This window comes from Nannospalax galili, unplaced genomic scaffold (assembly GCF_000622305.1).
Source record: "Nannospalax galili isolate Female #2095 unplaced genomic scaffold, S.galili_v1.0 scaffold188, whole genome shotgun sequence".
NCBI classification, from domain to species: Eukaryota; Metazoa; Chordata; class Mammalia; order Rodentia; family Spalacidae; genus Nannospalax; species Nannospalax galili.
Window position 1 is genome coordinate 389885 of NW_008360325.1, and position 23152 is coordinate 413036.

The 23152-nt window shown below is 45.1% G+C and overlaps 1 protein-coding gene across 2 annotated transcripts in view; it reads right to left on the reverse strand.

The window, feature by feature from the left end:
• Positions 1 to 23152, reverse strand: part of Tdrd9 (tudor domain containing 9) — a 130408-nt gene that overhangs the window by 87479 nt on the left and 19777 nt on the right. Inside the window, exons 2-9 of one of the 2 annotated variants that reach the window (XM_029559922.1) lie at positions 22057 to 22163; positions 16380 to 16477; positions 14815 to 15036; positions 14230 to 14352; positions 11520 to 11600; positions 10808 to 10924; positions 8683 to 8847; positions 4959 to 5062 (exon numbers count right to left, since the gene is read on the reverse strand). In XM_029559922.1, coding sequence (XP_029415782.1) covers positions 4959 to 5062; positions 8683 to 8847; positions 10808 to 10924; positions 11520 to 11600; positions 14230 to 14352; positions 14815 to 15036; positions 16380 to 16477; positions 22057 to 22163 — 1017 coding nt within the window. The remainder of the gene's footprint in view (positions 1 to 4958; positions 5063 to 8682; positions 8848 to 10807; positions 10925 to 11519; positions 11601 to 14229; positions 14353 to 14814; positions 15037 to 16379; positions 16478 to 22056; positions 22164 to 23152) is intronic. The other variant, XM_008825530.3, reaches the window with a different exon arrangement.

The window sequence follows — 23152 nt, forward strand, 5'->3', positions numbered from 1 at the left end:
GAAAAAAGCTGGGGCATGGTAGCACATCCCTGTAATCCCAGCACTGGGAGGTGGACACAGGCAAACCTCTGGGACCTGCTGGCAGCTAGCCTAGCCTGCTTGGCCAGTCACAGACCAGTGAGAGAACTTGTCTCAAATGGTAGACGGTGCCTGAGTGACAACACCAGTACACATACAAACACACACACAAACACGCAGATGTGCATGTATACACACACACAAACACACACAGAGTCCAAAAAGGTTCTAGTAGAACTAGTAGATTCAGTGAGCTGCAGGATTCAAAATCAACATCAATGTATAAAAATAGGCTGGAGTCAGGCATGGTGGTGCATCCAGCACTAGGAGGCAGAGGCAGGCGGATCTCTGTGAGTTCAAGGCCAGTCTGGTCTACATAGTGAGTTACAGGCCAGCTGGGGCTACGGGGAGACCCTGTCTCAAAAACACAACCAACCAAGGAAAAAAAAAAAAGTTGGAGGTACAGCTCAGTGGAGTAAGGCATGTGCTTGACAAGTGCAAAGACCCAGGTTTAATCCCCAGCACTTGGGCGAAAACCACTGGATCAAAGGGAAAATGTTAAATGAAAATTGACATATAAAAATGATTTGAAGCTGGGTGTGGTGGCACATGCCTATAGTCCCAGCACTTGGGAGGCAGAGGCAGGCAGATCTCTGTGAGTTCAAGGCCAGCCTGCTCTACATAGTGAGTTCCAGGACAGCTGGGGCCACAGGGGGACCCTGCTTCAAAAAGACTGAAAAAAAGAAAAGAAAAAAGATTTGAAGCCGGGCATGGAGGCGCACACCTTTAATTCCAGCACTCAGGAGGCAGAGGCTCAAGGCCAGCCTGGTCTACATAGTGAGTTCCAGGACACCTGGGGCTACAGGGAGACCCTGTCTCAAAAAAAAAAAAAAAAAAAAAGACCAAAAAAAAAATACTACATATCTAAAAATTATGGGGATTCAATCACATAAATATCCAAATGAAAATCCATGAAATTCAAGGGCAGCCTATGATTCATAGGAAGACTGTCTCTAAAACTACATATCCAAAGAGCTAGGGGGATGGCTCATCAGTAAAGCACCTGCCTTGCAAGGCCTGAGTTCAAACCCCAGCACCTACATACACACGCCAGGTGTAGCAACATGAGCATGTAATCCCAGCACTCCAGAGGCAGAGGCAGGAGGATCATTTTGAGTTCAAGGCCAGCCTGGTCTATATAGGCTGGTTTGGACCAGCCAAAGCTGCAAATTGAGACCCTGTCTCTAAACAAACCAAACAAAAAAATGCATGCTGGGGAGATAGCTGAGTTGGTAAAGTGTTTGCTTTGCACGCATGAACTGAATTAAATCCCAGAACCCATGAGAGAAAATGTTGAATGTGGCGGCATGTGCTTGTAATCCCAGCTCTGAGAAGATGGACAAAGGAGGGCACAGCATCAGTGAGAGATGCTACCAAAAACCACAGTGGAGGCAGGCACAGTAGTACACACCTTTAATCCCAGCTCTGAGAAGATGGACAAAGGAGGGCACAGAGTCAGTGAGAGATGCTACCAAAAACCACAGTGGAGGCAGGCACAGTAGTACACACCTTTAATCCCAGCACTTGGAAAAGAGAGACAGGTAATCTGTTAGTTTGAGGCGAGCCTGGTCTACATAGCAAGTTCCAGGCCTATCAGTACTACATAGTGAGACTCTGTCTCAAATGATAATTAACAACAACAGAGAGCAATCAAGAAAGATGCTCAACATCAGCCTCTGGCCTCCAATGTATACACATGCATTTGCCACATATAGAATAATTAAAATAAAAACTGGCTTATCAAGCCATAAAAAGACAAGGAAGAACCTTAATGGGTATTTCAAGTAAAGATGTCAATGAGGAAAGGCCATATAATGTCACTGTTAAGACATCTGTGGGGCTGGGGATGAGGGATGAAGGATGGAGGGATGGAGGGATGAAAGATGAGGAATGAGGGATGAAAGGATGGAGGGATGAGGGATAAGGAATGAGGGATGGGGGATGAGGGATAGAGGAATGAGGGATGGAGGGAAGAGGGATGGAGGGATGAAGGATGGAGGGATGAGGGAAGGAGGGATGAGGGATGGAGGGATAGAGAGTGAGGGATGGAGAGGTGAGGGATGGAGAGATAAGGGATGGAGGGATGATGGATGGAGCAATGAGGTATGGATGAGAGATGGCAGGATGAGGGAGGGATGGAGGGAGGGAGGGGAGGATAGAGGGAGGAAGGGGAGGATGAAGGGATGAGGGATGCAGCAATGAATAAGGGAGTGCACAAGGATCTTATGTGTCAAATCACCTGACACTGAAATGCAGACAGATACTATCACACAGGTGTCAAAACCCAGGTCCTGCAGCACAGAACCAGACCTGTGTAAATAAGACTCTGGGTGACAAACTCACAGCTCTGGAGTAGGTTGCTGTGGTGGGAAAGGCTGTGCATGTGTGGGGTGAGGCGGTCTATGGGAGCTCTCTGCACATCCTTGTTCTTTTTTACTGTGTACATGACAAGTCTCTTGAAAAGGAGGAAAAATCTATGAGTTCACTGTGACATTTCTTTAAAAAAGAAAAAGAAGAGGCAGAAGAAAAGGAAGATGGTTCCTTGTGGAACCATCTGAGGGAATGTGGAAAAAGAGCAGTTAGAACACAGCAGATGTGAGGACTCAGACAAGATGGTCAGTGGAAGCTAACACAACTGGATGGGAGGCTGCTGGGCAGCACAGAAAACACCAGTGCTGAGACTCGGTGAGCCCACTCTATCACAAGAAAAATAAATAAATAGATATCCACACCTACTCCCAACAGTGAGGTTGCAGGTCATCAAAGATAAAGAGCATCTGACAGTTAGGGAGAGCAAAAAGACACATTCATCTACAAGATGCCATCAGACCAAAATGTCATTTATCACTAGAGTGGCAGAAGCCAGAAGATTATGGGAAAATAACACCAAAATTTAGTGGGGAAACCTAGTGCACTTTGCTGCATATATAGCTCAGCAACACTGTCCACACAAAATCACAGAGACAGCATAAGCATCACACCACAACCTAGAACTGCATACAGGTGGAAGAGTCCTACTCTAAGAACCCAAAATCTGAAATGCTCCAAAATTGGGTACTTTACTTTGAGCCTCAAAACATTTTGGAGTTTGGAGCATTTACAGGTTCTCAGAAGACTGTGAAAAACACCTCTGGTCCCAAGCACTCAAGAGACAGCAGCTGAGCTGCACCTGCCAGCACTGGTCACATCAGGAATGAGAGCTACTACCTGCAGCTACTGATGGATACTTCAAAGCAACATGCTACATATACAGTAAAGACATGAATTTTTTATTTATTCATGTGTATGTGTACATGGGTGTGAGCGTATGTTCATGCATGGGCAAAGGCCAGGGGACAACCTTGGGTGTTATTCTTAGAAACTCCATTCACCTCCTCTGAGCAGGGTCTCTCACTGGCCTGGAGCTCACCAATCAGGCTAGGCTGGCCAGTGAGCCCCAGGGATCCCCTGTCCCGACTTGCCCAGTTAGAGTTACAAACACACACCACCATGCCTGGTTTGTGTTTTTTTTTTTTATGTGGGTTCTTGGAATCAAACTCAGGTCCTTATGCTTTTGAGGCAAACTCTTTACAACTGAGTAAGATTGTTCCAAGCCCAAAGACATGAAATTTTAACTATTTTGTTTACTTATTTAGTTAAAAAAGGGTCATAGTCCGGGCTGGTCTCAATTCAGAGTCATAATCCACAACATCGTCCTGGCTGGTCTCAATTCGGAGATCCCCCTGTCTCTGAATCTCTGTGATTCAGTACTGGAATTATAGACATGCACCACCATACTGCTTTAAAATGTTTTAAAGCAAAGAATGGAGAGTGAAATAAAAGAATTTTTTAGCCAAATAAAAACTAAGAACAACCAACAGCTTCCTTGAAGTGTATAATGTGTGAAAAATGAACATGAGCCAAGAAAAGTCCAAATTCACAACCCAGGAAGGCCGTTTGGGGGTGTCCATCTAAGGACTGTAGAAGAAAAGCCACCCAGCAATACAGCTTCTTTAATCTAAGGATGGAGAACCTACATTCTCATTACTTGTTGTTCTAGGATAGTAAGCACTATTTACGAACTGCTGTAGAATTAGAACCCTAAAATTTCAATAATAGAGTACATTTTTAATTACAGACTCTAACCAGCACTCAGAACCTAAGCTGTCCTGAAGGGAAAAAAAAGCTCAAGTTTTTTTTAAAAAACAAGGTAAAAGAATGAGTGGCTGGATTACAGTTGGAGCTCTCTGGGTGTCAGGAATGTGTCTTTGAAACAAAGACAAAAAGCCATGTGACTCCACATGTCTGGAAAAGCCTCCCATCTCTGGCTCCAATCCAAGCTTTAAAAAATTTAAAAAAGTCTTGGGGCTGGAGAGGTGGCTCAGCAGTTAAGAACACTGGTTGTTCTTGCAGAAGACCCAGGTTCAAATCCCAGCACCTACATGGCAGCTAACAACTGTCTGTAACACCAGTCCTAGGGGATCCGACAGCCTCTTCTGACCTCCACGGGCATTGCACAACACAGGTGTACTTACTTACATGCAGGCAATACACGCATACACATAAAATAAAAATAATAAAACTTTTAAAAGTTTGAAAAGTCTTAAAGCTGTACTCAGCAAGGGTTTGATTCCTTTAAGTAGAAATTTCCAGTAAAACACTTCCAAAACACTGTAGACAGTGACTGCTGAAAAAGTACCCACAGCCTGGTATGGAGGCACACACTTTTAGTCCCAGCACTTGCCATGTGAGAACACCCTGTGGTTATACAGCTAGACACTGGCTCCAAACAAGCCAAAGTGTCTACAGTTTCATCTTAACACTGTAAAACCCCAAGAAGTCTCCAATGTGTGACAAATGCTTCAAGGCACACGCTGAAGTGCAGCTGGAAGGTTTCTTACCTGCTCTCCGTCATGTCCAGGTCATCGAACATCTGAATTAGAGACACGGCAACTTCATAGATATCCTTCGTTATCACTGGCTCCTCCAGACGATAGGGAGGGAGCTGAAAACAATAGAGAAAAAAGAACCCGAACCAGAGTCCGGAGGAAATGGTTAGATAGGTGACTCACCCTGCAGACCTCACTCAGAAAAACCAATGAAAAGAACACCATTTACAGCCACCTGAACACTTGCTGGGTCAAGCACTACCCGAGACACATAACATGTACAGTGCTAAAGTCACTGGTCACCTCGCCCAGTCACTGGGAGCATGGATGAGATAAGAGAACCCAAAAAAGGACACAGAATGTTTGGCAGGAAACCTATTTTTAAGGCATAGTTGCATCAAAGGCTAGGCACTTAGGAGTTGTTTCCTACCCCAAAGCCAGTGCCTTCCACCACTCTGTCAAACCCCTGCCTCTAGGAACTCTGAGATGCTAACACTTTCATGCACAGGAACTACTAGGACGTGGAAGTACCATACCTCTGCGCCTTAGGGTTGATGTGCCCTTAGAATACCACTTGCTATGGCAGCTATCTGCCAAGGCTTAGGAGACTACTGGGCCTAAGGGGGCAGTCAGCAGTCACACAGGACAACCAAGCACTCTGGGAGCTAGAGAAGCAGAGACTGAGCCTCCAGACAAAGGCTGGGAAAAGCTGCAGAGAAACTTGGGATCTGAGGAGGATGTTCCTCAAGATGAAAGAATGCAGCTGTGTTTAAACATGAGCAAGAAAAGGGGAACAGAAAGAAAACCCAGGAAGGAGAGGAGGACACCACACAGTGGGTCAGACACAGCCCTCACAGAGAAGGAATACACACTGGGCCAGACACAGCCCTCACAGAGAAGGAATACACACTGGGCCAGACACAGCCCTCACAGAGGGCAGACACAGTGGGTCAGACACAGCTCTCACAGAGGGGAGACACAGTGGGTCAGACACAGCTCTCACAGAGGGGATACACAGTGGGTCAGACACAGCCCTCACAGAGAAGGAACACACGGTGGGTCAGACACAGCCCTCACAGAGAAGAGACATACAGTGGGTCAGAGACAGTCCTCAAGGAGAAGGGACACACAGTCGGTCAGACACAGCCCTCAAGGGGAAGGGACACACAGTAGATCAGACAGAGCCCTCATAGAGAAGAGACATACAGTGGGTCAGAGATAGCCCTCAAGGAGAAGGGACACACAGTGGATCAGACAAAGCCCTCACAGAGGGGACACACAGTGGGCCAGACACAGCCCTCACAGAGGAGGCACACAGACAAACAGGCAGAAAGACTGAGCTCCACAGAAGTGCTTCTCCCTTGTAGCACTGAACAGCATGAGATGGTATGAAGATGGCAGTAGGAATGATGAAGTTGAACTTGAAGTCCTCTGATGATGAAAGCTATGTGACAGAATAGACACAAAATGCTATGCTCACATGTTAACAGAAATACACAGGATCTGGGAGTCAGAGCACATGCTTAGCTAGAGAAGTCCCCTGAGTTCCAACTCTAGCACCCCACCCCCCAAAAAAGACAAACCAAAAATCAGTATATAGTTCAGTCTGTATATTTATTCTTCTGTTCATTCAGTGAAACACTGTGTCCATAGCATGGGCAAAGATGGGCTATGTGGTAAATAATGGTAAATCTAAGTGCCTTCAAACAGCTGAACAGAACTCACCATCAGCAACAGGGCCCTGGATTCCAGGAAGATGATTTGGTCCAACCACAAGGCCTCACAGAACAGACCCACAGACATACCACAGTTGACCCTCCCTCCTTAACACATCCACAAGCAAGTGCCTAAATGTTGATGTCAGGTGAAACCTGGTCAGCCACCTCATTTTAGTAGAAACTGCTGTTTAACATCACAAATGTTTTTCATAAAAGCTAAACTCCTACCCAGAGCAACTTGGTCACATTCATCAAATTGCAACTACACATATGTATTCTTTGACACAGCAATCCCCTTCCAGGCTCATGTGCTCCAGGAAGGCACAGCTGACAGAGAGGTTCCCGTCAGACGCCTGGTACTGTCTAGGACCATCTCCGGTTGTCATAGTGGAGAAGGGTGAGAGGTGCTGCTTGCATCTAGTGGCGAAAGCCAAGAAGAAGCATCCTGAAAGGATAGGACACCCTGACCACACAGGATTATCTAGGCCAACATGCCAATAAGGCTGAGAAACTGTCCTATAAAGCGATCCTACCCCGTGTGCACAATGACAGGGCTGCTACTCACTGCAGCACTGTCTGCACTAAGACCAGAACTACTGAAGACTGGCTAGAGTGCAGCTTCAACAACGGAGCGGCATGCAGCCCTGAAAAGGAAATCAGAGAAACCGTGTACTGACACAAAAAGATGCATAAAGCTAGGGGGAACTAGGTGAGAACAGAATACTACCACTTCGGTGGGAAGAAGAAAAGGCCGGTTTGTATTTGTCGGATAGCCTAAATATGTGTGGAAGAATTCCTAAGAAATCGCTAAGAGCGGTCTCTTATGGGAAGAGAAGGGAGGTCTGCTGGGTAAATAGGAAGGAAAAAGGAAATGTGAGGGAAGTTTCACTCCTTTGGTTTGTTTCTGGCACTGAGGATGGACCCAGGGTCTCACACCAGCTGGACAAGCCCTCTACCTCTGAGCACATCCTCAGAAGGATCAGAAGGAGGCAGTCACACACATGAAAGCAACTTTAAGTCCACCTTGGCCTTGTATGAAAATGTCCCCAGTTCCTCACCATTGCAGACAGTCACCTCCAGGTCTAAGTCAATCACCTCATACTACAAATGTAATCAAAATCGTTCCTAAAGTAAAATGACCACCCATCTTCAAGCAAATCTACAATTTTATAATGACCAAAACCTGACAACTTCATTTTCCACATCAATCTGGTATAAAGCTGGTCTCAATTTTCATAAATTGGGGTGATGGGAACACTTACTATGCTCACACGTCACAAGAACCTAGTAGTTTCTTCCTTTTATTTTCTTTCAACTCCCTTCCCTCCCATCTGTCACTCTGACACCAAATTCAAAAACGGTCTTGCAACCTAAGGGAATTCAGGTTTGGTCAAAAACCAAAGTCCAGCCGGGTGTGGTGGCGCACGCCTTTAATCCCAGCACTCACTCGGAGGCAGAGACAGGCGGATCTCTGTGAGTTCAAGACTAGCCTGGTCTACATAGTGAGTTCCAGGACAGCTGGGACTACAGGGAAACTGTGCTGGATCCTTTAGTGTCAACTTGACACACCTGGGTTGAGGGAGCCTCAATTGGGGAATTGTCTCTACTGGACTGGCCTATGGCCATGTCTGAGGGGCATCTTCTTGATGAGTGACGTGGGAGGGCCCAGCCCACTGTGAGTGGTGCCACCCCTGGGCAGGTGGGCCTCTGTTGCATAAGAAAGCAGGCTGAGCAGGGGCCAGGGGAGCAAGCCAGTAAGCAGCGTTCCTCCATGGCCTGTGCTCCAGCTCCTGCCTCCAGGTTTCTGCCCTGAGTTCCTACCTTGGGCTCCCTGATGAACTGTGACCCGGGAGATGTAAGATAAATAAACCCTTTCCTCCCCAAGTTGGTAGTGGTCAGAGTGTTTTGTCACAGCAATGGAGAACAAAGACAGAGACCCTGTCTCAAAAAAAAAAAAGCAAGCAAATAAAAAAACCAAAGTCCATCCACTCTCAAAGAACCCGTGCACTCCAACATACCCCACTATGATAAATGTGCTCCAGATCATTAAGATAATACTCTTCAATAGCATGTGGTTTGCCATCCACTTCAAAAATATACGCAGGATTCATCTTGTTCTGAATGGGAACAGCAAAGTAGTCTGCAAACTCCTTGCAGTTGATGGTGGCTGACATAAGGATCACCTGCAGGGAGAACAGAGCGCCATGAACAGCCCAGGCTCAGCTAAGGTCTCCCTACAATTAGTAACTTTTGAGGTTTTAAACAGAATATCTTGATTTTTATCCTGTATATTACACAAATTATAACAATTTAAAGAATACTAAGAGACTTTTGTTATTTTATTTTTTCAAATGAGAAATTGTTATATCCCTGGAGCCCCTGCTGGAAAGAGAGAACTGACCCTGAAAAGTTGTCCTCTGACCTCGACACACCCACCATGGCAGACACAGCCATGCACATACATGACACATCATACACCCACAATAATAATACAATCTTAATTTAAACTAAAAAAACATACACTTCCAATAAAAGCAAATTATAACCACTTATTCAAAAAGAAATTTTGCATAATGAAACTAATTTCAAGGAAACTATTACAAGATAATACGATCCAGCAAAACAGGAATAAACTAGAAAAGAGACCTAGAAAACCTTGACTTTGACTGAAGAAAGTGGAGAAGCCCCAAGACAAAGGCAGCAGCAGACAGGAACCAGCAGGCCAGAGCCAGGCCCAGGGGCTCGAGAAGAACCACAGTTATGAGTCTGGCCACAAAGCACACATGAGCTGCTATCTTTAAGAAAGTCAGTCATGAGCGCATCAGATGGGCCCTAGAGCAGCTGGCAGCATCCCAAGGACTCGTGTCACTCCCCAGTCTCCAGGCTCTCTGGCTGGTGGGGACTACCTGCAGCACTCGGTGATGAGAGGGTCCCTAAGCACAAATCTTATCAGAGAAGGAAAAATGCCATTTAAGCTCTGTTGGCTCATCTTTCTCCTTTGACATTAGACACAAACCATGTTTCATACTGACCAGAATTCATGTGAAACTGTGGGATGGATTGAGAAGCCCCGTGGGTTTCAAGAATAGTCCCCACCCAAGGGATATACCCAGGCACAGTGCCAATCCCTTGCCATTGACTAAGCTATAGGAGACCAGTCATCTGCGGGTGCTCTTTTGCGGAGTATACTTTCTTCCTCTGACAGTAGCACTCTTGTAAAAAGGAAATAAATTGGGATTTTCTGAGGAATCACAAAACTCTAAAATTTGACTTCTAATTATTTGACCTGTGATGATTTGAGAGAATGTCCCCCATAGGGTCCAAGTATTTGGACGTTTTTGTCCCCAGCTGGTGGCGCTGCTTTGGGAAGTCTTAGAAGGTGTGGCTATGCTGGAGGAAGCATGTCACTGGGGGTGGGCTTAGAGAGTTCATAAGCCTTGCCAGATCGCCAGTCACTCTCTTGCTTCCTGTGCCTGCTTAAAGGTGTGAGAGCTTAGCTTCCCCTTCTCCTCCAGTCACCTCTGCCACCATGCCTCCCACCATGAGGGCCTCTTGCCCTTTGGAACCATAAGCTCAAATAAACCCTTCCCTCTCTAAGTTGCTTTGGTCAGTGTTTCTATCACAGCAACAGAAAAGTGACTAATACATGACCCAAATACAAATAAGGGTCTATGTTTGGAAAACATGCTGCTCAGATGTGTATATATTTGTTTGCTCTGGTTTAGTGCCTTTGTGTGACATGCAGCAAATCCAGGACCTTAAGCAAGTGCTCCACTTCTGACGCAGATCCCCAGACCTCTTCACTTACTGTTTCACTAAATCTTGAGGACACTAAAAGTGGCAGCCCACTTCACTCCTCAGTGAAGAGATGCAACATTGTTTCCATCATCTCCCAAAGGTAGTAGAATTTTTGTTCTGTTTTGAATTCACTGACACTCTCTAACTCTACCACTGAAAACTGAAACTCATACAATCAAGTCATTATCCTGGCTGGAGTAAAAATGTAAAGTCTTAAAATGACCATCAAGCGTCCATCAATGCCCTGATTTGCTGAGTCCTCAATGCCACCTTTAGGGTTACTAAACAGGAATGAAAAGTGCATCTCAGTTGCTCTCCAATCCCTAGAGCAGCAAAGCAACCTACCAGAAAGGTCACTGAGCTCCACCCAGTGGGAGTGCTTTTAGAGCAGGAGCAGTGACCTAAAGGCAGAAGCAGGTGAATCTCTGCAAGTTCCAGGCCAGCTGGGGGTACAAGGAGACCCTGTCAAAAAAAAAGGCAATGGCAATGGCTTTTAGTTAACAGCAAACCTTTCAGCAGCCCCAAACAAACAGCTGCCGAACTTGCTATCCGAAGAGCTCTACTTGGCATAGCTGGGCTGTGAGTAACCTATTTTGACTGGCTTGGCTGACATCACTGTCTAAACCTTCACTATTTCAGTCAGCTTGACTCTGTTGTGTTCTGCTTCCCTCATGACTTCCACCTCCAACAGGGGTGCACATGCTGCGCTCCAGCTCCAGCTCCCCACTTCTGCACTCGCCGTTCACATGGTCCAGAGCTGATTACAGCAGGGTGCTTACTCAGTTAATCAGCTCCAGCACCCAGCATTCCCTTAAGTCCAACATCATTAGATCATTTTCTCAGTCTGGAGAAAGTGCTAAATTCAATACACTATAAGGCCAAAGAGCACTTTCAGACTGGGCCAGGAGAATGCCCTGGGCCTGCTTCCTGGAAAGACCCAGAGTACGACACCTGAGAACAGGGTTCAAGAGACTGGATCAAACTGCTAAATGAGAAACAGAATGAAACAGTAAATCTTAATTCTAAGTATTCCTGTCATTTCTGAAATCAAATTTACCTTCACAAAACGTGAATTTGTTCTTAAGAGTTTGCGGACTACCAGTAGCAGGAAATCCATTTCTTCGGTTCGCTCGTGCACCTACAACACAAAAAGGCACCCCATAAGGTATCAAGAATGCGTCAGGACTGGGGAGGTGGCTCAGTGGTTAAAGCACTTGCCACGAAAACATGAGAAGCAGAGTTTGGATCCCCAGAGCCCATGTAAATCCTGGGTGGGCTGGTGGCCTGCTTGCAATTCCAGCCTCAGAAGGCCAAGAGGGATCGTCAGATCAAGCTGGCTAGTGAGACTAGGCATAGAGACCAGCCCTGGGTTTGCCTGAGAGACCCTGCCTCGATGAACAGTGTGGAAGAGGGATGAAGGATAATTCTAAACATCAACTTCAGACTTCAACATGCATGAACACATGTACTCACGCATGTGTCCAAACACATGCAAATATACATATACACATGCATACCACACACATGTAAAAGTGGAATGAAAAAAGAATGTGCGTGTCATCACAAATGAGTGGAAGGAGCGAGCTTTCCTGCCCCACAGGGAGACTAGCAGCCAAACCAGTTCTCTTAGCTATATGCAGCTCTTCAGGGACTGGCCTAGGAGGAAGCAAAGGGCATGTGCCCACAAGCCAGGGGGTATCATAGGGTCACTGTCACCCTCAACATTTCTCTTTGGGGTCCACCGGCATTTGAGAAGAGCCAAGTCGAGCCCCTTGACCCTGCCCACTTAACACCAACAGTACTGTCCAGGTCACTGAGATAACCAAGAGCTCCCCCACTCTCCTCAGCACAGAGAGCCAGGTCCCTCAGCCCCTGCTGACCCCTCTGCCATGGTCTGTTATTCTAACCAGTATGGAGATGAAGACAGCCAGTCTCCCGCTGCCTGGGGAGTTGCAAATCATGTTCCATGATGCACAGAACAGAAGTTCACAAAGTAGGTAAAGGATGGCCCTGGGAAATTTAGGTCAGTAGTCAACCAGATCAAAGGCAGAGCCCGAGGCAAGAAGACAGAACTTCAACAGCACCAGCAAAGAAGCACATTTGGGAAAGCAGCTGTCTCCCAGCCCTGCTTAGATGGAGCCCCAGACTGAGCTACCCAAGTACCCACTGTGAAAGTCCCTTTTTCTAAAAGAAACAGTTACTTGGTCACAATATATCACAGCACACAGGAACAGTAAGATTATAACCAGATATCTCCCTGCAAATATAGAGAAGCAGGCACTAACCCAAGGGTGGATCTCCTCAGGAAGAGGCTCAAGGCCTTCTTTGGCAACCAGTCCCGCTGGCCCTGCTGTCTCTGTGCCTCTCCCCACTGAGCAGAGAGCTAGAGTCTCTGAGAAGGCAGGAGCCGGAAGCTACTTGATGTTCCTGTGTGATGGTGGAAATCTCACAGAACACCATGACACCTCACCTATCACCAACTCCAGAACGCCTCCTCAATACAAGCCTCCCCTCACCCAGGAAGAAAAATCAAGGCTATTTCCAATGAAGGGCCTCCACAGTGACCTCTTCTCAGCTTACAGGATACAGCCTGTTAAGTTTGACTTTGATTTCTACCTAACCTCAAAATAGCCAAGTGATAAGAAATTCTGAACTACATTGTCCATGATGCTGTTTGGAAGGAATTATGTTCTCCCACTTCCTCCCCTCCCCTCAAGCACCTGCTGTGCTGTACAACTACCTACCTACCTACCTACCTACCTACCTACCTACCTACCTACCTACACACACACACACACACACACACACACACACACACACACACACACGAGTAGTCCCTGGGCAAGTCATTTCCCCTCCTGGCCTTGTAAGAGGTGAGACACAGGCAAGTGGGGAGAGTGCTTTATTAAGGGGAGGGCTAGAGCAGTGGGTTCCTGAGACAGGGTCTTCCTGCAGCCCCAGCAGACCTAGAATTTGCTATATAGACCAGGTTGGCCTTGATCTCAGAGAGCTCTGCCTGCCTCTGCCTTCTGAGTGCTGGGATTAAAGATGTGTATCACCACACCCAGCAATAAACCAAATTTTTAAGTTAAAAAAAGCTAAAGCAGGCACAAAAATAAGAGTTCAAATAATTACAAGACGTCTGTGGTTTTTTTCAGGGCACTAAATGGATCAATATAACTTAACTTTATTAAAATTTTTTATCTGCAGTGCTGGGTTCAAACCCAAAGCCTCTTACACGCTAGGCAAGCACTATACCTCTGTGAGCTACGACCCCCTCCAGCCCAATTTTTTAAGCTATTGTTATCCTTGATGGATCACATAGAAAGTCTGGTTGGCTAAAAACATCTACACAGTACAAGTCCTTATGACCGACTTGTAGATCGCATGCTCCTCCAGCACCTGGTGAGCATCCTTTGCAATTAATACACTCTGTAGGTATACAGGCCAGAGACACCAGAGACGCTCAAAAACAGGCAAAGGAAGCTGCTCCTGTAAAACCTCACTCACAAAAACATGCACCAGATCTGGTCTGGGGCTTCAGCTTACCAAAAGATCTCCGCTCTAAGGAGCAATCTTTTCCTAGCCCTCAACATCCCACCCCTATTTTGGGACAAAGAACAAAGAAAAAAAAAAAACAAAAAAAAAAAACGAACAGTCACATTCACAGGCAGAAAGGGAAGATCAGACCCATGCTGCAAGGACACAGGATGGGGCCCACACTACGTTCTGGGAATACAGATCCCACAGAGCAAGAGAGTACTCACTTCATCAACGAAGACGTGCGTGAACTCCCTCAAGCTCTTGGCATTTACAATTTTCTGAAGCAGGACTCCAGTGGTCATGTAAATTAACCTGGTGTCTTCTGTGGCCATTTTCTCTAGCCCTACCTGAAGTTGAGGATGGAGAAGAGAAAGGGGAGAGGGTTTAACTACCCAAAGCGGTCACATCCATTTTACCCAGGAAAGGGAATAACAAACCACTGTTATCTCAGGAGCTAGGTAGGGTTCCAAAGGAAAAGTCATAATCTTAAGTAAACCTGTTTTCTTTGGCTTTGGGAAGGGATCAGCTACCCAGTTATGCTCTCTACCGCATTCCACATGTACGAGAGACTTTCTAGACTGCAAAGGTATAATTAAAGGGATTAAATAATAACAGCATGAGTCTGAAAATTCTCACTTCTCTCCTACTCAATTAGAAAAGAAATTCAAAGTTATTCTCAAGAATTTTTCTTTCACTGTTTTTTTCAAATTATTCCAGAACCCTGCTCTTTAATTTCCATCAGAGAACAGTTACACCAATTTACACAGAATAGAAAACTAAAAAGACAAGGTTCACTCTCTGTGTCTCACCTGGTAGCCCACCAAGCCACCCAGAGTCCAGGAGCGTTCCTTACTGATCCACCTGGCAATGCTGCTGGCCCCTATCTTCCGTGGCTGGGTAACCACGATGTTACAGAAGGCAGAGCGCTGAGTGTAGTGGTCCAGGATGTACTGTGGAAGCTGAGTGCTCTTACCACTTCCCGTGGCACCATGGATGATCACCACAGAATTGCTTTCTATCAAAGAAATAACCTAGAATTTTTTTAAAAAATTATCTTTCAAAACTGGCACAAATTTGACAACAATGTAAAGTATTATCTATCTTAAGAAGACTTCCAGGGTTTATTTACACCTTTAAGTTATATTAGTAATAACCATTTCAACATCACAAAAAAACAAGAAGACTAAAAATGGTTACCACTTATGGGGTTGAGGATTTAGCTCAGTGGTAGAGTTCTTGCCTAGCAAGCACAAGGCCCTGGGTTCGGTCCTCAGCTCCGAAAAAAAAAAATGGTCACCACTTTTAAAATCAGTTCCAATACCATACTGGTATGTCTGGTAGTTTGTTGCTTTGTCTGTTTGTTTATGAGACAAGGTCATACTACACAGTCCAGGCCAGCCTAGGACTGGTGGTGATCCTCCTACCACAGCTTCCTGAGTACTAAGATTGCAGGTGTTCACCACAGCACCCGGTGTACAACTGTTAACAGTTATGGAAACCAGATTAAGGTAACTTCGGCTCTCTAGGCCCTTTTTTGCTAAAGAACGAAATGAAATGAAATAATACTAGATTTCTATGGTTCTAAATCTAAATTTCTCTCATTTTAAAATTTTAAAAGATTTTGCATGTAACTCTGATAAAATATCTGTGTTATCATGGCTTTAAATTTCATTTCAAATTCTTCAGATAAATTTTTAAACAATTAACTTCCACTTTTCCACTTAGAGAGTATGTGGAGTATTCTAGAACTCTAACCCAATTCCTCCCTCACCACTCCCCACCCCACTCTAAACATGTCATCCTTCTATCAATTGGCAAAATCAACAAATTAATTTGAATTTTAACACCTACTCCATAAAAGCATGATTCAATCTTAAGATAAAAATGAAATTTGGAACATTTCTCATTTTACCGAAAACTTTTCAGTAAATAATAATGGTTTAAGCACACATACTTTAACCACGCCCACTAACACAGAACTGAGGAGAACCCTAACCATCTGCTGCTAGATCTGGGCCGGCATTGGTAACAAAAGGATGTGTCAACGTTTGGTCACATCAACCAACAAGCAGACAAGAGAGCAACCCCATGAGGACACTCCAGAGGAGATGCTGGGATGCCTTCTTCATAATAGGAACTGGCTGTTTCTCAAACAAGCTCTACGGGGAGGGGCAGGTACTTATGGGGAGGAGGCTTATGCACACAGGCCAGAAGACAAGTCCGTGACACTCAGTACATGAAGCACCCAGACTGGGCTGATCTCTGGGTCCTGCTTCAGAACCCTGTCTGTCTCTTTCATACTGAAAGCCAACAGTGTTGTGCTCAAGGCATTTATTCCAACAGCAAGATTACATTATGACAAAAGCAATTTTACCTCTTCCTTACATCGATTTATGGGCAAATCGGGATATTTGTAAGTTGTCTCTGGAATGCATGTCACATTGCTTAATTTAGCCAGTGGTGTCCTTGGACCTGGAGTCAAAAAAAAACAAAAAACAAAAAAAAAAGCCACAAAAACAAGCAAATACAAAGCTATTTCTTAGCTGAAAAGAGGAAAAAGTAAGCAAGCCAATGATAGATCTAACCTGTGTATATGGCTTATGGACATACACTCAAGTGCTGAAATATATTCTCTTCCTAATAGAGACCGACAGTCCCTCCCCTTGGTGGATTCACCAAGAGGCTCAAGCCTTCCACCTCAGCCACCAACAATGTAGGCCTGCACTGCCTCCTAAGTTAACAGACCTGCCAAACAGAGCACTGGTCACTTGACTAAACAGTACTAATGCGGGATGTCAGCAGAATGCACAAGTTGTCAAGTATGCATTTTTCATGTTTTTAAATTAAATTTTTATTTTTTTTAAGTTTTCAGGAAGCTAAAGGCAACATAAATATTTACCATGAAAAAGACCTTCAATAACTTAGGAAGGAATCATTAAAAGTACAAGTATTTTTGAAACCTAACCCATGAATTAAACGGAAATGAACCCAGATTTTCAAGACCCAGAAAGCAAGCAAAGGTGCTGTGTCGGAGGTGGCGTGGGAGCGGGTCACACGATTTCATTTATTCTCTGATCTGTGGACCTGAAGCAGAGATGAGCAAACTTCGAAGCGTTTTCATCCTCTGTAAACGCGCGCTGGTAGTGTCTTGTTGGGAGCGGATTCTCTCATACAAAAGTTATAAATATTCTCTATTCAGAAGTCTGGTCCGCATGGCACCCAGAGGCAGTATCCCACAGCATGGCTGCCATGTGGAGCGCTAGGTGCGGGCTGAGTCTGGCTGGGCTCACAGCAAGTCGGTCTTGGGTCTGTAGTGTAGCAGGAGGGGCACCTCCTTGAATTGTGACAACCATGAACTTGAGTATGGTCCTTGCCCAGGGTCTCCTCGTTGCATAAGTAAATCAAAGATAACTAACTACAGAGACAGGGAAAGGCGGCAAGCCCACTATGGTAAAAACGCTTGGTATGATGTCTGGCCCCAATCATGTAGCGTTCTCTAGTAATCTGTGTACCTGCTCTGGCTGCTTACAACTCTAAAGTGCCTCTGGTCATCACTTGACAAAGGGACAGAACATCACAGCTCACAGGATACAGCTTTCACTGAGAAACATGCTTTAATACAAACTCCTGAGCTTCCTGTCCCTCTCCCAAATCACCCTGTCTGGGAGCCCCTCTCCCTGCATGGTCTCCCCTTCCTGTCTCCCACCCTGTCCTGTCCCTACAGCTCCTCCCTGCCATCATTCTACCTGGAAAATGTGGCCAAGTTTTCCTTTCAGAATTAGTTTAACGAGGTGTAATTAAAATGTGGCTATTTACTTTCCTTTTTCTTTCGTGGTGCTGAGGAACAAACCCTAGACCTTGCAACCCAGCCCCTATTTTACATACATGCACATACAAATATATGAACTTCTGGTGGCATTGGAGATCCAATCCAGGTCCTCCTGTAGAACCCTGAGGACCCTCTTCATTCACCTGCTACCCCCCAATCCCTCCAGACCCCCACTAATTGCTCTTTTAGCTTCTGTAAAATGCTTGGCTACTGCTTTAGACATGCCTAGACATACCCTGGCATGCCCTGACCCCCGCCTGCTGACTCCTGGCCCCACAGATAACAGTCAGCACATTCCACAGCCCTGAGAATAGTGCCTACCAATAAGAAGCTTCCAGGGCTGCATCTTATACATCCAATCAGTTTAAAATTATGTTGGCGCACACGGGCTCCTTGAACCAACCAAAATGTATCTTCTGTATCCCCCCTCCTCTCTTTGTCTAAAACCTATAAAAGGCTCCACTCTCCCTTACTCTGGGCTCTCGGCACGGATCCGTTGAGTTGGTGAGGTCTGAGAGCCCGAGCTTAAACCCGAATAAACCATAAACCTTTGCTTTTGCATTTTGGTGTGTTGGGTCCTCGGTGGTCTTTTTGGGGTCCAGTGGATGGGGTACAACACTCCCACATTTTGGACCCCAGCCCCATCTTTTCCTGGATCTCAATCAAGATGTGTGGTGCTTGTTCTCAATTCCACAACCAGTGGGGCAAGATCTGCTGTAACCTCTCAAAGCAAAAACTGCTCCTTCATGGGAACAAACCCTCTGTTCAGGTATTCCTGGCCACTGACAGGAAAGATTTCCTAGCTCTGCCCTGTGCAGGCCTCTGACCACCTCTCCACCCACTGCCAAGCTCACTGAACCTGGAGCACTCCATTATGCCTCACTATCATCCAGTATGCCACGCAGCTTTTCTGCTTTGGTTTGGATTGGTTTAGTTTTCTCTGTGATTTGACGTGGCTTGGTTTGCTTTGGTTGAGACCAGATCTCAAATTAACAATGGCTGGCCTCAACTCTCTCTGTAACCAAGCCAAGGATGACTTAAACTCCTGAACTTCCTGCCTCTACTTCCTGTGTTGGAATTACAGGTATGTGGCACCATGCCTGACTTTACCTCCTTGCTTTCCAGGTGGTCAGGAAAGGAAAAAGCCAATGCCCTTGGGAGGACAAGCCGAAGGGGCAGAATAGGAATGAGGCTAAGGGCAGAGCTAACCAAGGGGAGAGAGTGGGAAGTTTTTGGTAGACAGAAAAGGAAGCCGGGGTATCTTTTTTGCTAAGGGACTTTGAGTCCTGGTTCATGGTGCTGCCAAACAAACTATTACTCTGATAATATAGATGTGACTTACATAACTTGAACACATACATTCTGAAGGTTGCCACTTAAAAGACAGAAATTCTACAAAAAAAAGAAAAAGAAAAAAAAAGCCAGAAGACCTCCCCACACTGTCTAAACCATAGCCCTTCTCCATGTAGCACAAGGCATCACCTGACATTTTTCAGTTGCTGGCTGAAGCAGACCCAGCACAGATTAAGTCCTGTCTCCACTAACACTGCCCCAGGGGGAACAGGAGACTAGAGAATAGAACTATTCACAGCTATGAGGCTGTCAGCTTTATATTAACAAAAGAAAAAGAAAAGCATCAAGGATAATTCAAAGCAAACCAACAAACTGAACATGACAAAATTAAGCCCAGAAGTGGACAGAAAATACCACAACCTCAAAATCTGCTCTTATTTTTCCATACTCTTTGTTCTGCGTTATTAAACACTGAACTCTTTTCTCTGAACTGGAAGAATTAAAACCATTAAAAAAATGCTGCTCTCTGCTTGGCCACCTCATCATATCATAAACCAAATTTAAAATGTAACAGAAATTCCAAAGGTTCCACAATGAACAATGGATCCTAAAAGACTAGTAGCATGTCAGCTCATGGAGATCACAAGAGCATTTCTTACTAAGAATCCAGACACTACCTATTCAAAACAATATGCCCAATTACTGCATTTATGCCTTAACTATAAACTAAATCTTCAAAGTAAGTAAGTATATATCACTGTATTTAAGGATGGGCGGGTGCTCTACATGCAAAACCTGAGCTCAGCTGAAAGGGGAAAACTATCTCCCTGCTCACAGCACGAAGGCTATTTTTAGAGCCAGAAGAAAAATTTACCCAGGGATGAAAACAGCCATGGAAAGTATCCTCATACTAAAAACAAAGGGGCACTGTGGCATTCCATGACCACACGAAGATACCACCCCAGCAGCCAAAGTCATGTGAAGCAAAGACCATGAGGAGGCCACAACCTGGGCCAGGCCCAGAGTCGGGGAAGACCCCACTTACCAGTGCTTTTCAGTTTCCACCCTTATGGAAATATTTTTTTAACTATGGAAAAATAGTTCTAACAATGTATAGAACTCACTGAATGTGTCCTTAAATTTCTAATTAAAAACATTTTTTTTGTCTTTTTGAAACAGGGACTCCCTATAGCCCCAGCTGACCTGGAACTCACTATGTAGATGAGGCTGGCCCTGAACACACAGAGAGATCCACCTGCCTCTGCCTCCTGAGTGCTGGGATTAAAGGCGTGTGCCACCACACCCGGCTTAGAAATAATTTTTAAATACAAGTAAAACGACATGTATACACTGAATTCAATAGCATTTTTTAACATTTTATTATTTTTATTTTATGTGTATATTGCCTGAATGTTAATGTAAGTGCACCTGTGTCGTGCAATGCCCTTGAAGATGAGAAGGATGGTTAGCTGCCATGTGGGTGCTGGGGAATTGAACCCAGGTCCTCTGCAAGAACAATGAGTGCTCTTAACATCTGAGCCATCTCTCCAGCCCCTCAAAAGTAGGGGTTGCTTTGGGTTTTGGGGGGGTGGTTTTTTTTTTTTTTTTTTTGGTCTTTTTGAGACAGGGTCTCCCTGTAGGCACAGCTGGCCTGGATCTCATAGAGATCCACCTGTCTCTGCCTCCCTAGTGTGGGATTAAAGGTATGTCCCACCACACCCAGCTCAATGTATTTGTAATTAAAGTATTTTACAACTGTATTTAATACCATTTGTGTTAAAAGCTAAGTACTGGACTGGAAACAGGCATCAGTCAGTGTGATGTCATGGCTGCGCTGATATAAACAGAGACACTGACCCAGAACTGCCCGTTGTCACCGTGTATACACACGCACACGGGCATACCCACTCAGTTCTCATCTGACAGGGACATTCCTTTTAGCTGCTCTTCTCAGCCCCACACTGTTCCTTGATCAACTCCTGAAATGACACCAGCATGCTACTTTCCAAATACAAACCCAGCATGGGGTGCTCCATGCCAAGTCAGGGCAGGCGATGGAGCTGCTCAGGTAGATGGACTGTGAACAGAGCGTGGCACAGAAAAGGACAAGGAGGATGAGAGCTGATCCAGACAGCACAGCTGCACCCTGCAGAGGGGACTGAAGACCGATCTTCTACTCACCTACTATACATTTCTACTGCTTACATTTTTGTTTTAATATTTACTATTTTAAAAATCCTGTCTTTGAGTGCATGTGGGGGGGTCTACGGGTTTGTGTGTGTTTACGTGTGTACAGCTGCAGATGTGCCTGCGTGCACCTGCATGTGGAGGCCAGAAACTGATGTCAGGTATCTTTCTCAATCACTCTCCATCTTATTTTCCCAGACTCAGGGAACCTGGATCTCTTCAGTCTGGCTAGCCCATGAGTCCCAGGATCTGTCGTCTTTGCTCCCCCAGCACTGGGATTACAGGTTCATGCTGTCAGGCCCAGCTTTTATGTGGGTGCTGGGGATCCAGACTCAAGTCCTCATGCTGTGTGGCAGCCACTTTACTAAATAAGCCATCTCTCCAGCCCCCTTTTATGTAGACCAGGCTGGCCTCTATCTCACAGAGACCTGCCTGCCTCTGCCTCCCGAATACTAGAATTAAAAGTATGCACAACCAGGCCCAGCTCCCATCCTATAAGTTTTTAAGTAAGATTTTAAGTCATCATAATTAAAAGTAAGGTGAAGGACCATTATTAATCTTCCAAAGGACAGATTATTTAGGAATCATATTTAGGAGATAAAATTAACATTTTATAACCCCCAAGAATCTTGAGTTAATAAGCAGTATAGCTTTTATACTTTGGTCAAAATACTGTCTTTCTTGGATATTTTAGTATGCAAACACTCATGATCACGTGAAAGTGTTTAAAGACGCCATTTACCTGGCCCACTGGTTGGCTGACTCCCGCCATAGAGATCAAGCTCTTGGGCTTCAAGCTCTCTGTATTTGCTAATATATTCCATTTCTGAGCTCCTCTGGTTGGGTGACCTGCAAAAAAATAGTAAAAAGCTGGCATGCTGATTGCAAAAAGTCACAAAACTTCTGTGTGCCAGGAGTTCCTGAATAGTTGTTTAAGTCACAGGGAAAATGCAAATAAAAACAAGCAAATTAAAACATGCTCAAGTTCACAGTCACCAAATAGAGGCAAATTAAAATAATGAGAATTCAGTTTTCTCGTTAACTAAGTTGGCAAAAAGAGCAAACGATCTCAGAATATTAACCACGGAGCAGAGGCGCAGTGATCTGATCATCTATGCCATCTGCAGCATGTACTATGACCTAAAACACATTTCTCCTCCAACCTCTCTACTTCCTCAGAATCTTACAAATCTGCACGTATAAACAAAGGCACATGAATGGCATAAGTGGAAGAATCCATTCACTGAGCAAATATTTATGGCGCACCTCCCAGATGCAAGGCATTGTCTTAAGACCTGAGACAGCACAGAAAGTCCTTGCCCTTGTGAAAATGCATTCTAGTGAACAAGCATACAATGCTGACTAGGGACACAGTGAGAAATAAAACTGAGCAAAGACACAAAGAATTGTGTCTGGGAAGAGCTGGGCACAGCGGCTCATCTGTCATCCCAGCACCCAGAAGGCTAAAGTAAGATTGCTATAAGTTCAAGCCAGCTTGGGCTACATTGTGAGTTCCAGGCAAGCCTGAACAGCAATGTGAGATACTGTCTCAAAAATATATGAGCCAGGCATGGTAGCGCATGCCTTTAATCCTAGCACTTGGGCGGCAGAGGCAGGTGGATCTCTGTGAGTTCAAGGCCAGCCTGGTCTACATAGTGAGTTCTAGGACAGCTGGGGCTACAGGGAGACCCTGTCTCAAAAGACCAAAAAAAAAAAAAAAAAATCATCATGTAAATAGATTGAAAATGCCCAGAACACTGACCGAAACAGACAACTGCAGTGAAGTAATAACATGCTATCAATTGTAATGGCTTCATTGTCAATGACAATTCAAAGGC